The sequence below is a fragment of the Athene noctua genome, chromosome 1, assembly GCF_965140245.1.
Source record: "Athene noctua chromosome 1, bAthNoc1.hap1.1, whole genome shotgun sequence".
Taxonomy (NCBI): Eukaryota; Metazoa; Chordata; class Aves; order Strigiformes; family Strigidae; genus Athene; species Athene noctua.
The window spans coordinates 74,013,150-74,030,571 of record NC_134037.1 but is presented as its reverse complement, the minus strand read 5'-3'; the positions used below and the strand labels follow the sequence as shown (position 1 = coordinate 74,030,571).

At 39.1% G+C, this 17,422-nt stretch overlaps 1 protein-coding gene across 2 annotated transcripts in view; it reads left to right on the top strand.

Moving 5' to 3' along the window:
* Positions 1-17,422, top strand: part of UST (uronyl 2-sulfotransferase) — a 175,237-nt gene that overhangs the window by 135,612 nt on the left and 22,203 nt on the right. For both annotated transcript variants that reach the window (XM_074896585.1, XM_074896586.1), the window contains exons 6-7: positions 3,022-3,119; positions 5,342-5,499. In XM_074896585.1, the coding sequence (XP_074752686.1) occupies positions 3,022-3,119; positions 5,342-5,499 (256 nt within the window). The remainder of the gene's footprint in view (positions 1-3,021; positions 3,120-5,341; positions 5,500-17,422) is intronic.

Genomic DNA, 17,422 nt, shown 5'->3' with positions numbered 1-17,422 from the left:
TAAACAGTGTGGATTGTAGCCAGGAGCTGAGGAATAAAATAAAATTCTTCTTTCTTTATTGTGGAAGGGTATGATCAAAGTAGCTGTGTGTGTTTTTGTATCTTTCCTGGCTGTGTTAGAGTAATTTTTTCCCTGTCATCTGTCACCTGGCAATTTTTCGTTTCATATAAAAACCTTTCCACCCTGAAAGATGTGTGTCCTGCTGGGAAAACATGCTCTTACTGGGACACGTGGCATTAATGTTGCTTAGGATAACAGAATAACACTGCCTAGAATAATGTTGTTTCATCTTAGCTTTCCATGCCCAGAAAAAAAAAAAACAGAAATTCCTGCAAGTCCTGCTAGCAATTGAAGAGCAGCTTCCTGTAGGTGTGTTTAAGTTTTGTAGTGACTAGCACACCTCAGGCCAACCTTTCTTTCACCCCACCTCTTGGTGTAGCTCTTCATGGAGCTACATAATTATCATCAAATAAAATCTCCTCTGAGGGGGTGGATGGTGGCTGCTGATTTATTTCACAGATTATGAGTACAGAGAAACAGGAAAGGCAATGAGGCGCTGAAAATCATGAGGACCCTTCAGCAACTGTAATACAGCCGTGGTGGTAAATGGAGACTGGAAAGGGGCAGTGCTTTTACCACTGAGAAGACCTGGTGATCTTAAACCTTGAGTGCATCAAGGAGGAGTGGGGAAGATTTTTCTCTCTCATCCTTTTGCATTCCTTCCACAAATCAAATTTGAAGGGAATTGCTACTCAGTAGGTTAGATTTGTGCTGTCCTGGTTATTTCAGTGATCCTACAGCAGTTTAACCTAAGAAGGAATACTTTTTGACTAAATATAAGCTGTTCACTTGTTAAAGCTGCATGATTTTCCATGTGAATTTACGTTGCTTTTATTGTATGGATGTTTCTCCAGCCATATTTATCATAATGTTTTCAGAATGACAAGAAGGTCCCTATTACACTTTTGTGTTTGGTATTGATACTTATTTATCTCAGGGAATATTTTCTGACTCGCTGTATTCATTATTCTTGCCAAGAACCAATGTTTCTTTGTTGTAAGTTAATGTCCACCTTTGTACGGTAGTAAAAAAGAGGAATGGTTCGTGATTGGGTGTTACTAATGATTTTTAAATCTTATGGAGGTGTTTCTGCCTTTCAGTTAATCCATCAATTAAGTGCAAGCTGACTTGGCCATAATTTAAAGTATTGTCAGGACAATATTTCAGATTTTTTTAAATCCAAGCAATTTATTAATTCAGTGCAGGTCTCTGCATGTTCTTACGGAAACTGAAAATATCTATGCCTGAAAACATCTCTGCTGGTGTCTATAGTAAAAGCACAATGAACCTTTAAAGAACTGCAATTTTTAATTCACGTTTAAAAAACCTTATTGGAATGATAGAAGGGAAACATTATCTGTGCCACCGAGAAGGGAAACATTATCTGTGCCACCTTACTGTGCTACCAGTAGTTTTCTTAGTAATATTCATACCATTGAGAATGGGGAGCTGGTTAGCTTCAGCTCAGAGACTTGAATATCAAAATTCAGGTCTTGATGGTAAATCTTCTGGTATGAATTTAAGGCAAGCCCTTCTCAGTATGCTTGAGTACCCTGAGGGAAGCAGGAGAGATGCGTTGTTTGTATTTCAATTGGCAATTTTTATGTTGTTTTCTTTGATGGTTCCTCACCATGTGATTTACTTCCCAGCCCAGGACCTTCTGATGTGCTTGTAAAATCTGATTTACATAAGTGTAAGACAGAGGAGGAAACACGAATGTACTCTAAACAGCTTACGGACCCACATGTGACACTAATGAAATTAGGCATGAGGGTTGAAGTTGTGGTAAGAGCTTTTCTGCGCCGAGGACTCAGAATCAGATGTTGCAGCTGGAGGCCTGTACCCTGCACTGCCCTGGGAGAGCATGGTACCTCAGGAGAGCCTGTGCCCCATGCTGCTGATCACTTCTGTTTTGCAGAGGGCACGTTGCCCACTGAAGTGTTCTCTATCATGTTTTATTTACTTGATGAAATAGGTTTGATTAGTCATTGGTTTGATATTGATGTGTATCAAACCTATTGCATTATAAAAGTACACATCTTTAAATAAGAATGAAGACTGGTTTTGCAAAGATGAGATCCTTTCATCATTGCTTATGTTGTCTTGCACGGGGTTTTTTTTCCCTGTATGTCTCTGGAGTCAGTTGGTCTGCTTGCAGAGTAAGGGTCTATTAGACTAGGTAAGGCTAGTGGAATTCAATCCCACTTGCAGGTGGATTTATTATTGAGCTAGAGTAAAGCTAGATATGGAATACAGTTCCTCAGGGTTCAGTAGCTATGCCTAGTCTTTGAAAAATGATAAATAGCTCTTAATTAGATGACCAATAAATCAGGAAAATAATATATGTTTTCTAATAAGCCCTTTTCTCAGTGGGGGTTTACACAATAGGCTCAATTCTGAACATCTGAGGAACATACAGAATTGTAAACAGAAGTGATGTATGTTTTTATATCAAGAGTAAGAGCTGTGAATTATGCATTCAGTCATTAAATGAAGCAGAATTAAAAAAAAAAAAAAAAAAGAAAGAAAATAATCATTGTCTCAATTTGATTTATTCTGGCTACTTCTGTTTTCTCCCAGGATGTCTTTAGAAGAAAGACTCTGAAAATAATCCCCGGAATATTTTAAATGTAACTCAATATGAACATTGATCCATGTGTCCCTCTTTGAATCATGCAGTAATCTCAATATAATAACTGTGTTATTTGCCACAAGAAAAAGAAAATGTTGCTTTTTTGCATTCTAGGACAAAATCACTTTTTGTTTTTTGTTCCACATTAAACTTTCTAATGATTTTTAGAAGTAGATAAATTGACTGGTAGATGACTTTATGGTATTTGATATAGCCTCAGTACAGTTCTTTGACTCTGAGATGACTGTGTGAAGTATGAGATATTAATAGAGAAAGGAAAATGCAGTATTCAACCTCCCTTTCTTTTTTTTTTTTTTTCTCCGCCACAGGACATTAATGTATGTATCCTTGAAAACTACCCTGAATGTTCCAATCCCAGGTTATTTTACATCATACCATATTTCTGTGGACAGCATCCAAGGTGCAGGTAAATACATACAAAGTAGTATCCCAATCTGTTCAGCAATAGCTATTGCCAACATTTTGTCAGAAACTGATAATAAAGAGGCATCAGTTATTCAAAGAAAAGTGTAAGTACAATGAAATGCTTTATGTGGTAACTGCATGTATATATTTTGGAGTAAGGAAGGTAATGCAAATGTAGTACTATTCTTTTGTCTTGATTTAATACTTGAATAATTCATCAAATCTGGATGTATTTATGAGGAATTTTTTTTTCTGGGTTGGCAGGGTGATAATCGCAGTGACTGTATGTGCTTGTTACTCATTTTAGCTGTGCTATAATTTTGTAATACATATTTTAGCTCTGCTCGGGTGCTCTTATCAGGTCTATATATGAGGAATTCCAGGTTTGGAATGTGTAAGAAATGTCTGTGTAAGAAATAGTAATCATGCTAAACTATGTAAAGTGCAGCCTTCTACTGCTGTAATTGAGCTAACTGACTTCTATTGTGTCTGTTTATGCCTTTCTCATATTGCAGTACTAGTGATACTGCATAGGAAACTTTCATGCAATACTACATGAATAATTTTAAATACCTTCCTGTTTTCAAATACTTTTATATTGTTGGTCACAGCATATTCTTTATGAGGTTTGTTCAACTTCAAGGTATTCTGTTTATTGTTACCACTTCTCCCTAGTGGAACAACTGCACATGTTTTCAAAAGCCATACTTTTTTGTAGCAGTAGTAACAAGTGAAAATGTTTTCCTTCTTATGTCTCAGTTTCTAAGTATCTTTGCTATAAAATCCTGCTTTAGTTTTTTGGCATATGTGAAGTTATGATTAAGAAACAAAACAGATTCATTACTTCATTTTCATTACAATTTTTTTTTTCTTAATGTATTTTGGCCCCATTTATAAATGCTTACAATTGCACATTTAACTTGCGCACATGAGTAATCCCATTAACAAGTCACATACCTGAATACTTTCACAGCATATCTCTATGAGGTTCGAAGTACTGTTTTGTAGCTTGTTATAGATCTGTCTCCTATCATGCCCTTGCGCTTCCTTCAGCTACTTCTTAGTCTCACAAGAAGGTACAAGAAAGAGGCTTGTAGTATTTGTTAGGACACTCTGCTCTTCCAAAAGATGGATCAGTGCACAGAAAGTGGTAGGGAATGAAAAACCCGCTCCACGTCTACTCCAGTAGGAGCATAAAGCAATAAGCTTTTCCACATGTCATCAAAAGAGCTTCTGACAAATGTTGTTAAATTCACTATTGCATAGAGTTTGCAGTAGCCTAATGGAGTCAGGGAAGAGGTGTGATCTCCAGCCACTCTCAGGTAGCATATGTGGCTCAGGTGTTAATCATACCAGCTGGACCCTGTGAAAAGGCTGATTTCCTTTAATGTGGGACAGTGGCATTATACCCCTATCAGTATGAATGATGACTGCTGCTCCCAGGACATATTTAGTATGAATTAGTCCAAGGGATTTAGGATTTATATGCTTGTCTAACCAAATGGTTTTTCCAGGAAACTATGAGAGAAGCATAGAGATGTACTGGTGTCCTGCCAGCCTCTCCCACTGGGGGAAAAGATGGAATAACCCTAAACTGATCTTCAAAACCAGTATCAGACAGAGCAAATGAATGTGAGTCCTGTAGCAGAGCTGCAGGGCAGTCAGGGATAATGGCAGGGAGAGGGAAACTCGTGGAGACTTTGGCAGAAGTTCAACTGAAGGTCAAGGTGGTAAACAGGCCATCAGCCTCTGTGTGGTATTCACTGGGTAACAGCAGGCAGTGGTTGCTCGGAGAAGTTCTCCTGATGTGGTTCAGGGACACAACCACCCGTTAGCACCTTTCATCCCCCAGGGCAGTCGTTCCACCCATGAGATGGATCGTGCTTCTGAGTCGAAATACAGGAGTTCACAAGTTTGAGCTTATAAACGACTTGGAGAAAGGTGTCTTCAGAACAGAGTACTTCCACACAGTGATTAACCTCCTTTTAATGTGATCATGTTTTTGCATGTCAAACCAATTCTATACATTGTGCAGAAAAGCTCAATAAGCCACTCAGGTTGGGGGGTGAGGGGTGGGGTGGATATGTTCTGTTAGAAGTACAGCACTGAATATTTTTTGATTCAGTTGTGTTCTTGGCTTGAACTTCTGAAGTAAATGCATATTTAAACTTTTTTTTTTTTCCCCCTCTGCTCCTTCTCTCTCCTTCCATTAATTTCATACAGGGAACCTGGTGAATGGGCTCTTGAAAGAGCAAAGCTGAACGTTAATGAAAATTTTCTGCTTGTGGGCATTCTGGAGGAGTTGGAGGATGTGCTGCTTTTATTAGAAAGATTCTTACCTCATTATTTCAAGGATGTGCTTAGCATCTACAAAAACCCAGGTAACTTTTTCCATTAAAAAGCTATTCTTACAGAAACTTTGACATGCAAAATCTTCATGGCTGCTGAAAGGTATGTTTGTGCCTTTTTTTAGTCAATGAGGAGATTTATCTCCCTTTCAGGGAGCAGATTTGATTGATGGGAAAGATACATATTATGCCTTTATTCTTAATGTTACTGTGTGGTTTTCATTCCTGGGCAAGCACTTGTTGCTCCAGTGATCTTGCCACATGCCACAAAGCTTCCCATTTATCACTGGAGTGGCTTCTTCTTTTAATTCTGTCATACTCGGCTCTCAAATAATACTGTCAAAATATTCTCAAAAGTGTCAGCAGTATCTACTTAAGTAAACCTTCAAGAAATGGTTTGGGGAGCTGAACGCTTTGGAGATTCTCCAGTACCGGGGTATTTATTTTCCCTCAACCTTGACTAAGAGTTGAAATTAAATGAACATTCAGCTAAACTGAGTTTAGGTAAAGTACAAATAAGACCACATATTTACAGCAGTCTAAGTACAAAGCATGCCGAGGAAAAAGACTTAGAAGACTTGAGTAGAGAAATGAAAACAGGGAGCACTTAATCTACTCCTTAATTTGCACCCCACGGTCAGTCTGAAAGGGTTCTCTCTTCCCTGCATCAGTCCATCCCTCCCAATGCTTACTTGCTGCTAACTTCTTTAGAAGACAGTCTTGTGTCTTATGCCTAAACCAAGAAATATGATCCTTCTGTGGGGCTGTGCATGTCATTCTGGCCAAACTGATTTCCTGCTTACATTTGGCTGGGCCATCAACATCGTATGAACCAAGGACAAGTAAAACTTCCCTTCTTGCTTGGTCACTTGGTTACATTAATGTCAGTGTGAAATGCCAACAACCACTGAAATGTGTCTTTTGTACTAAGTTGTATATTAAAAACAGGTGGATCAAAGATTGAATTTTGTGCATGCAGCTGATGGCTGGCTTTTGACTGAGAGCAGCTATCACAGTAATCAGTCACTTGAGATAAATTATGTTGTTTCTGTCCATAACCAAGAATTATGGGTGACTGTCCACCAATCCCTACTTCCAGGATGCATCTTTGAAAACTTCGTATTTAGCAATGATACAGATATTACAGGGGAAGTGTGGCATTCCTCCACTGAGCATGATTTCAGTGGATTATTACCTGCTTGCAATAAGGCATTTAAGGCAGCTATAAGGTGTGACTGTTACTTTGTGGTGGTGCTACATCTAGCCATAGAGCTATTTTGCTCAATAATAGACATAAGGAGAGCATGGTATGGTACAGACATGAGAGTAGTCCCCAGTTTGGGATCAGTTATTTCCCTTTTCTTTGTAAACTCAAAAATAAAAGATACCTATGTTTGTAATATGTGGAAGTCTTCCTAAAAGTTTGCACAATTCAATCTCCAAGTTTTTCCCATGGGGTTGTTAGACGACAAGGAGATGCAGGATCAATCGAAGAATGCTCTCTTTGCAACGACCAAACTTTTCTTCAGGAATCTGTAGGACTTCCTCAGCTGTTCTGTGAGCTATAGATCTTCACTTCTCTTACAATGGGGGAAGCTAACAAACAGCACACAAGGTCTCAATTTTCATCAGGGTGTCCTAGAAATCGTCAGGTGTGAAATAAGAAATCTCCCAGAATCTTTAAGTGCTGGATAATATTTCTCTTCTCTGTGTATATTCCAGTATCTGGAGGAGATTTGAACCCCTATTTCAGGACAGTGATTTCCTCTGGGATTTCATGTGAAGGCTGGTCTTGTGTCATGTCTGAAGATTCACCTCTTTCCTTCAGTATTTTCCATGTGGATTAAACTTTTGTTTTATTTTTCCTATTCACTTACTAACAAGGAAGAATAAAAAGGAAACAGTTTCCTTGTGTTAAGTCTCCTCCTCTTTTCATACATGGATATGTTTGGGGTTTTTTCCAATCTTAATTATTTTCAGGTTATTTCTGAGTTGGTGCTAATGCTTAGAGAAAACTTAACAGAATCAGGCAGAAAGAGGAAAAAAAAGTACACAAAACCAAGTGCTGTGTAAAAAATCCTACATTGTTCTCCTCGGGGCACGGTAGACCTGATCTGCAACACCCTCTGCTGTTGCATCATGAAGTGCTGGGAAGAAGAGATATCATTCTGCCCAGCTGTGTGGTGATTCCACAAAGCAGCAGATACTTTGGGCCAAAACTGACTTTTTGTTGCAACTAACACTTGCAGATTAAATCTATACAATGTACAGTTTTGTCTGCTGACCTGTTGCTCCATCTGAGATACTCTTGTGGCAGTCTTTTCGTATAAAGTAAAGCTTTTCCAGAACTTTTGTCAGTGGAATATATTGAGACGAGGAGAACACAGCAAAGGACCATGTACAGAAAGGTGTTTCACATCCACGTCAGTGAATCTCTGCACCAGAGTCCACTGCAGTCAGTGGTTCTGGATTAGACACAATTCAAAAACAGGATTTGTAGAGCTGCTTTGAAGCAGAAAGTAACTGAAGGAAGGCAATTTCCATCCAGTGTTGCTTTAGCAGATTACATAGATTAAATAGCAGAGTAGGAAACTGGTGATTACTGTCCCACCAACATTATAAACTAAACCAAATTAAAAGCATCTACCTCTTGCTGTAGGAAACAAATGGCTGGATATTACCAAACCCATAAAATCACATGTGCATTTAAGATGTCTGCAGGGTTCTGGGTTAAACCCCTTCTTCTTCCCGAAGTTGGGACCCTCCTTTCTCATTACAGGTGCTTTGCCACTTTGGGGACTTGGGGAGCCACACAGCTCCCATCCAAGCAAAGTTCTTGTTTAATGCAGTATGACTTGTGTCCTTTTGTTGTTGATGCTAATGATTTCTTTTATATAAGATGGCAGAAGGAAACTGTGAGGAAAGGTAAAATACAACAAAATTAAAAGAGTGAAATGCAGTTGACTTGTTCAGACATTATTACTAGCAGTTGGTTATTGAGCTTTTTAATATCTTCTTCTTGCCAGCTGCTGTGTATTTGTTCTGTGCTGGCTATTTCTTTTCCTTTTAATGGTGTCACATTTTGAAATGCACACTAATTTTTCTCTAATTTTGTGAGTTCAGAAAATTTGGCAGTTCTGCATGAGAGGAAATTTTAGCATCAGAGGACACTAGTAGGATCATTTTCTTCATTGCATTAATAAGAATGTTGCCTTCAGCTAATCCATATGCCAAATATTTTTACTTGTATGTTTTATAACAATATGCAACAAAATGTGAAGGCTCTTTGTTGTGATAAAGTTTTTATTGGAACCAATCTGATCTTATTCTGTAGAATACTTTAGAGCTACAGTCTTCCTGTTTTCCTCCTTTTCCACTCTCTCCTTGAAATTAAGTATTTTGTTAATGTTGATACCAAGTCAAGAATTGCAAAAGGACTCTTTTTTGATGCCTGTCTTGTCCAAAGTGACAAACTCTTTCTGCCTTGACAACCAGAACTGCCTTTGACAAGAGATCAGAAAGGAAGGGTAGGAAGCAGTGGACGTATTGTGGAATAGATAGAAGTATCTGTAGATGGGTAGAAGAAATAAATTTTAAAAAATAAACTACCTTGTTTACTAGATTTCTTTGCTAACATAGTAAAATTTGCTCAAAATTTTGTCTTTCATTTTTCCCCAACATTGGAGCAGATAGGGTCCAATTGCAGAGCCTTGGATTATATTTACTTCAAATTGTGGAAGTACTTCTTAACTCTTTGAAAGGCCTGAAATAGTGATAGCATAACTTGACATGTAAAATTTCTCCTCATTCTCAGGAGCACAACTGAAGGAAAAATAATTGGTCAGTCCTGTTCATTTTTGCTGGCTATAGCTCACTTCCGTAGCCTGGCTGGTAGCCAGAATGCAGAGAATACTAACACAGTTTCTTTTGAAATGGGCACATGTGGGTTTCTTATTTTTGGTGGTTTTAAGAGGCAGAAAATACACACTATACACAGCAAAACATAGAATTGTCTTCTGCCTTGTCAGCTTCTGTGGCGTGGTGTAAAAGTTAACAGCATCTAATATATAAGAATAGGCTATAAAATGTGTTTTTATCACCTCAGAAATAGCCCATATCCTCTCACCTTTCTGCAGGAGTTCATAAATTTTCTTTGGCACCAGAAGCCCTATAAAAACACTTCTTCCCAATACCATAAAAAAAAAAAAAATCTTTGTTTCCTGAAAGTTATATTTTGCATGGAGAATGTGTAGATCTTACTCTAAAACAAGCAGACTGGCTTAAGCTTTTCAAACAATGAATTTTATTGAGTGCAATGAAATTACTCATGCTGTCAGCTGGAAGAAAACACATTGTTCAGGTAAACTGTAAAACGTGCTTGTTTTGAAAATGCAACAAAAATGTGATTCTCCTTAAGAATCACATTTACAGGGAATGTTTTAAACTGTAGCAGTAATATTATCACAGGTAATAGAAACCTGATGATTTTTTTAAGTCCATTCTGTTCATGAATGCTAGTGACACACTCTTGACGTTTTCTATTTATAAGCTTCCCCTACTCTTTAAACCCAGTAAGGAGGGAGATGCTAGCATTTGCCTTTATGGCAAGGCTGAGGTCCCGTGAGGCAGATGATGAAGCCTTTTTTGATGGAGTTAGGAAAAGGGTGGGATCAACCCCAAAAGTCTTTGCACCGTGTTGAAGACTACTTCTGTGCCAAGGCAGCACTGAAGGTGGGGCATTCCTTCAGATGGTTCCTGTGCTGGAAGTGGAAAAGATTTTCCCACTCCTTGTCAAAATAAAACTCTTTGCAAGTCGAGAAGGCTGAGAGAGGCTTTTTTTTCTTTCCTTATCCCCCCTTCAGGTCATCACTTTGTTAGTGCTCCCCATAGTCTGACTGATACCTTTAGTACTAAATTCTTGTCGCAGCCTTTCTCCCACCCTGTTCTTGGGCTGCTGTGGCAAGATGTGGATGCTATTCATTTGGAAATGTTCAGAAGCTGAGGGTCATTGCTGGAAAAGTTGCTGTGATATGAAGAAAGCAAAGGGGAGGGCAGGAAGATCCCACTGTTCTTTTTTCCCTCTGATAAACTGGAATGGATGTCTTTACAGGCACAACCTCCAAGAGCAGGAACTCTGGGTAAGAAATGTTGAAAGAAGCCTGATGGAATGAGGCAATACTTTTTGTGCACAGTCCTGATCATTTTATATTCTGCCTTTTTCTTTCCCTTCATTTTGTGCTGAACAAAATTAGGATACATGGTCTGAAGCTTCTAATAGTCTGCCTACTTCTCTTGAACGGTACTTTCTGGAGAAGTCTGTGACTGGTATGTGGAAAGGGAGTATATTGGCTCATCTCTTGTGCACAAATGTACAACCCTTCTCTCTCCTACAAGCATCTGCACTCTTGATGTGAGAATAAAAGCCACTTGGATTAGATTCAATTTAAATGCTGAGATTTTTTTGCATCACTACTTTGCATCTGCTACTTTTTTAAAACAGAATTTGGAAAAACTTTGAACACATTCAGATGTTCAAAAGAGAGACTTCAGACATACTGTGTTTTCTTTTACTTCATACTCTAAACCAGAGTTGTGCTTTCCCTAAATACACTCTCCAGAGGAATCACTGTCTATAAAAGTTTTCTATAGAAGAGGAAAACTCCAAATTTCATGTGGAGGTAAAAGGTGAGGTTGGACTTGGGAAGCAACTATCTGAGTAACACTTCCATGGCACGTTCCCATCTCTTACGTGAAGCAAACTGTATGTGCGACTTAAAAAATTTTGTCCAGAAGGTGGTGTAATCTCCCTGCTTGTTCAGGATGTTCAGAGGACTTGAACATCATGCCAGTGGTAATAGCACATGTGAATTTACATTCTGCCTGGGTGGCGTTTTCTTCCATCCTGTTCTGAAAATAGAAAATAAAAATAGGAAATGTGAACAAAACGTTCCTTTCTTTTCACTCTGAAGTCTGAACTTTAAACATTACATAGAAGAACACTCTAAAACAATGTGTATGCTAAAACAGGCAGTTTAAGCTCTAGGAAGAGTGTTTAATTGTATTTTTGTTTCTTGTAAAACAAATTCCCAGTTCTTTGTGTGCAAGAAAGGCAGGGGAAGAGGAAGAGTGACAGTGCATATCCCCGAGGACATTTGTTCCCAATTAGATTGATAGCATCTAGAATATTCCACACAACTAATCTGCTCCTTGGTTTGTTTTATAAAGTGGAAGGAAGTATCAAAAGCTGTAGATACATTATTTAGTTCTTCAGCCATGAAAATACAAGGTTTGGAGAGCAGAGGCAAAACGGGACTGCCTGATCTGGGATGCCTTGAAGTTAGTGGGTGCACCAATCAGTGATAAGCACAATCACTGGAAATATCCTTTCTTTTTGCCATTCCATAAAAGGAAAACATGTTGGTTCTTGTCTTTCAGAGGTTTCAAATCACATTGTGAATAAAGTAAGGAGTTTTCAGAATAGGACCTCTTGGAAGGATTTGAGCACTTGTGGGCTTTCTCATGACTGTGTTTTTCAGAAGATCCACTAGGTCATTGGAAGATTTGTCTCAGAAGCTAAACTTCTCTGTGGCAAGTTCTGCAGCAAAGATTGGCAGCTCATACCAGCTGTGGTCTTGTTCTGCTGGGGAAGGTGAAGCCACTCCAGATTATGTGTGTGTTGCATGAGAGAGATAACTGTGGCACCCAAAGATTTATCCAGGATGCCTCATTGCTAAACATGAGCAGCAGTAAAGACGTGGCAAGAGAGTTTGGTGTGGCTTTCCAAGACTCAAGTCCAGACTCAAGACCACTGTATTTACCATTCCTTGCTAGCATGTACTTGTTAGACTGGAGTTAGCTCATATGTGCATGGTTACCCAGCGGAGTATTTGCCTATGAATACATCTTGTGGAACAATGTGAATGGTACATTTTTAGACAAAAAGTGAGGTATCTGTCAGCCTGATATGACAGTGACATCACTCTTGGTAAATCTGCTCCCTGAGCTTATGGTGCAGGGAAGTGCGATTTATAGGTCCAACTGCCAAACATATTGCTATGGTTCTGCTTTCTCCTAGAGTCAAGATGAGTGTTTGACTTTAAGTACAGCAGCACCAGCAATAATCACTTAGATCAGGTGAGAAATTTCATCTTGGCAAGTTGGGATGGTGAGCATGGTTCATGAACTGGAGGAATGAGGAGCGCCAGTGTTGACCCACAGTGCCCCTGCCCAGTGGCTCTGGAATTTGAGGAGGTTGGCCGCCTTCCAGGTCTCACCACTGAATATGGCAAAGAAGGATGTGGTTTCTCTGCTTGCCAGTTACAATGCAGATTTTTTTAATCCTTATTTTAGACTTGTATTTTCATGGGAGTTGAACTTGTAAAGGCTCTGCTCAGAATGAATTGTAGTGGAAGGTGAAGTCCATGTTCCCTTAAATCATCCTTTGAAAAACCTAGATCAAATGTTTGTCTTATACTAAAGTTTCTAGACACATGAGCTCATAGACCGGCTCTGACAACCTACAAGGTACTGTAGAGATAGACTAAGTATTTTTTCATAGAAATCTTTCCTTTCTTTGTGCTGTAATACACGTTGTATATGCAGAGCTTGTACTCTGCAGTCTGCTACCTTTTTCCTATTCATCTCCACCACCTTTTTCATATTGCTCTTTTCCATCAACTGGCAGGGACTTTACCTGAAGTCAAACATGCTTCACTTGTTTGCATGCCTTTGTCTGAGCCTCTCTGTCATGAGCAGAGTTTCCCCTCTCTAAACTTTCTGTGTAATGCATTTATACCTGTAGGATATGAAGGCTGAGACCACCTATGGCATCACCTTCATCTTTTAGTGCAATTCCAAAAAACTTCAACTTTCAGATTTTGCATTTCATCCCATATCTTCATGATCCTTGCATTGTTTCCATTTCCTTTCATCAGATCTATTGGGCTGTCTGGTTTTAAACTAAACCTACACAGATGTAATTTCATACTTTGTTGAAGTAAGAACAAAACTTATTTGTGGTGTAAATCCCAAGGGGCCCGTCTGCCAAACGCTTACATCCCACGTATCAAGAATTCATTTGTATTTTTTTTGTGTCAGGAGATCATTTTGAAGGGTTGGTGCTGGTATCTTTCAAGCAACTGTCATGTTTATCTAGTGAGCATATCAGTCACTAAAGATGTTATGGTTTATAACAGTGCTCCTGCTATTCATCTGAGGTTGGTTCCCTGATGCATCTTTTGTATGTTTCCTGTTCCTACTGTGGCAAAATGAAAAAACCATGGACAAGCAGCTTTGTTAAATCTCAGGCACAGGAGGAAAGCTCCATTCGGATACAGCACTAGCTATATCTCATAAATAATCTGGGGTCACTGATGACAAAACACCACAAATATTTTAATGATAAATTAAAGCTTGCAACAACAGTTCATTGCTTCTTGACTAACTTACTAAATAAAATCATTTTATTAATTTTAATCAGTAACATTCCAGCTAAACTTCTGTTACTGCTTCTGCTTAAAAATAGCATTTGAATAAAAATTATAGCAGTACCAGAACATGCAAATTGCTTCTTTAACAACTTTGACCTCTATTCAGGCAACAGAAGGCATAGCAGAGGATGCAGATGGTTATTAAATCCCCATTAATAAGGCTACTTCTGTTGCCAGCTGCAGCTCCAGTACATTTGCACAGGTCTTCATTTCACCTACATGGAAACAAGCGAGTTGCACAAGGTGGCTGAGGTTGGAATCTGAAAAACTTTTGTTAATAATAGGACCAAAACAAGTGAGAATTTAGCTCGATTTTCATTGTGTCCCACAGTATGGTTTTGGGGTCAGTGTATGGGGAGAAACATCTTTTAACTGAAAACAGCATATTTGGCATGGAAGACACAGGAACAGTATGGAGCAGATCACAGACCTGACTATTCAGTTTAATTTTAGGAGCATAATCACTTCAGTTTTCAAAGAAGTCTATTGTATTTTTCCCTCAGACTGATCCTAAATCTTGCCTATTGTATCAATGATAGAATAGGCTACAGGTTAAACTGATTATTCTTATCCCTGAGGCATATTGCAAGAGCAATGCGAGTACTGTGAGACAGTATCTTCGATGGCTCAGAAATGTTTTGAAAAATACTAAAGGTAAAGTAACTACAGAAAATAAAATTAATTATAAAAATGCTTTTACCTGTAATTTTTATACAGTAGAGATGAGCAGCCATTCCTAAGGAATTACTTTGGTTTTCACATAAACACTGTAATTTAAAAACAAGTTTCTACAGTGATACAAATGAGCTGCTATAATAATTAAAATAGCCTAATTATTAAAATGAGGAAAACATGAAAGACTATCAATTCTGACAAGTTAGATGTGAAATTATAGCAAACCACTTTCTAGCTTGCAGCTTGCTAAAGGCATTAAAGCTAAAGGGAGACAGTGGGTAGCTGGGAGAGGTGACAGGGAGACACTCTCAGGGAATAGACATCCCCAGAGAACATTTGTAAATAGACCAGTTACTCCCAGAGGACACAGTGTATTGTGCTCTAAGTCATCTTAAGACCACTGTTCTTACTATTAGAAAAGAAAGGAAAAAATTAGTAGAATAAATTTCAGCAAAGTGCAAGGGTTGGTCCTTGATTACAAAGTTACAGGAATTAAAATGAAGAAAATTATTAACTGTGTAGCTCTCAGCTGCTGCACAGAAGTCCTTTTGGTATGTCTCCCAGCCTGAGGAGATAATCTGCTCCCTTGAGCATAGCTTCACACCATGCCTGTGCTCCTTCCTCCCAGGCCCTTTGCTTTACCTGCCCTGGAGGCAGCTTGTGGTGCTGGATAGCTGACCCCTTCCTCTTCCCAGTCTTTCTTGGAGATTATGCTCCCTATTTCCTTTCCCAGTTGGAATTTCCCAGCCTTTTTGATCTGTCTCTCTTGAACAATTGCCTTTCAAGAATGGCAAGAGAAGAGGGTTTTACTAAATATGGCTAGGAAGATTCCTCTTTTCTAGAGCAACTCTCTAGGTTTGTCTTCCCTGTCTTTTCCCTTTCTTCCAAATTGTATTCCCATTGTGTTTTTTAATTAGTATCTTCTTTCCAGTTGGGGTGTCTTTTCTATCTCCAACCTTTGCACAATTGTTACTGCACTTTATATATCTCATCTTTTGAATTGTACTGACTCAATTCAAATAACTTTTCGGTTACTTGCAGATGCCATCTATAATACAGATAACAGATTTGGTGTTAGGGTGTGGCATTTTTTTCTCCTGAGCAATCTTTACTCCTTGGCAGTGTCAGGAGTGCTGCCGTCAGCTAGTGTTCACCCTTTGAAACTGCCAACTCTGTGGTGTGTCCTGTCATTCAATCAGCAGCTATTTTGAAAGAATAGAAGGTAGGTAACATGACTCCAAGCTTTTAAAGGGCTGCAATGGTTGCCTGGACAGCAACAGGTGAAAGAATCCAATTTATATACTGGTAGGAACTATAGTAAAGAATAGGATTAATAGACAGTTAGGAAGAGTCAGTATGGTGTTTGCAGAGCCTCACAAATCAACTAGTTCCTTGAAGAACCCAGCAAGCACAGAGATATGAGATGGTACAGGTGTGATTTTCAGCAGGACCTCTTAAGTTGTCAGGATATGAGAGAGGGTGTTTTCCTGCAGGATAAAATTGGTTGAAGAGGTAGGTATTAATTGTTCAGTAGTCTCCCCTTACTTTAAACAAGCAGGGGCGTCCTGCAGGGACTCTGTTCCAGCCTGGGATAAATGTTCTCTTAAAAAGATGAGACTGAGGTGAAACAGGTCACTGCCAACATGAAATTGGCAGGAAGCAACAAGAACCACACTGAAGTGTTTCAGTACTCACAAAGCAACGCCTTAACATTCAACTTATTGAATGAGAAGGTCTGTCCTCTGCACTCAGGACTGCATTCTGCTGATGCTCTGGGTCCTGGTCTGTGTCCAGGTTGGTAGAAGAGTGCACAGATTGTTGGATGGGTGGGTATTTTTTTCTGTGCAAGGAAGCAGTCCCCTACAGAAGAAATTTTTATGCTAAGCTAGATCAAGCTATGGCTCAGTTTTTCCAGATGGCAGAAAATGATGATGCAGGACAAAGGCTAAATCCTGGCTAAATCTCAAGAGCAGCTGAAGGAAAGGTCCTGCCCTGGCTGCAAAGCAGGGAGTTCATACAGCTGGAGTTCTGATCTATGTTTAATTGTAGGTGAATCAGGAGCATCAGGACATACCTGCTCTTGCTCTGATTTATCCATTCTCTTTCAAGTCCATGTTCTGGGTGGTCAAAAGGTGACAAGGATGACAGTGAAGCCAAACAGAGGTAATTTTCTATAGAAACACCAGGCCTCATTTGCCAGCTAGACTTAAGTGAGGAAGAAAGAAACTGTTGAGTTGGTCTCCGGTTTTCTAGCAGTGAGCAGCAGCTGTTTTGGTAGCAGTAGCAGCAGCTCATATAACAAATGTTTCATGATGAATGCAAACAAAAGCCAGCCCTGAAATTCCAGCTCCACTATGTACGCATAAAATATAAAACCAGTTCAAAATAACATAACTACTCAACTAAGGGATTTTTCCCCCCTCTAAATAAATTCCATATGAGCATTAGTGTTTGGTCTGCTTGGTTCTCCAGGGCTCACCCAAAAAACATTTTTATCATACAGGCTGAGGGCAAAAAGTGAGCATAAAAACAGACCGAGAAGAAAGTATTCCTAAAAAAAGTGCACGTGCAAAGAGGTGTGTGGTTCAGGGGAAGGTTTTGAGAATACCAAACACGCTTACTGGATTGAAGTTACTGCTGATGTTTGTGAGTTGGCTGAATTCACTTGCCTCCAAAATAGGTCTTGGAGGAATTCTTCATGCACCTCCGTGCAATTTGGTTTCTGAAGATGACTTGTGGTTTTAAAGGCATCTACATGTTAGAAGAGTGTTATGCCCTCTAGCATGAATGTC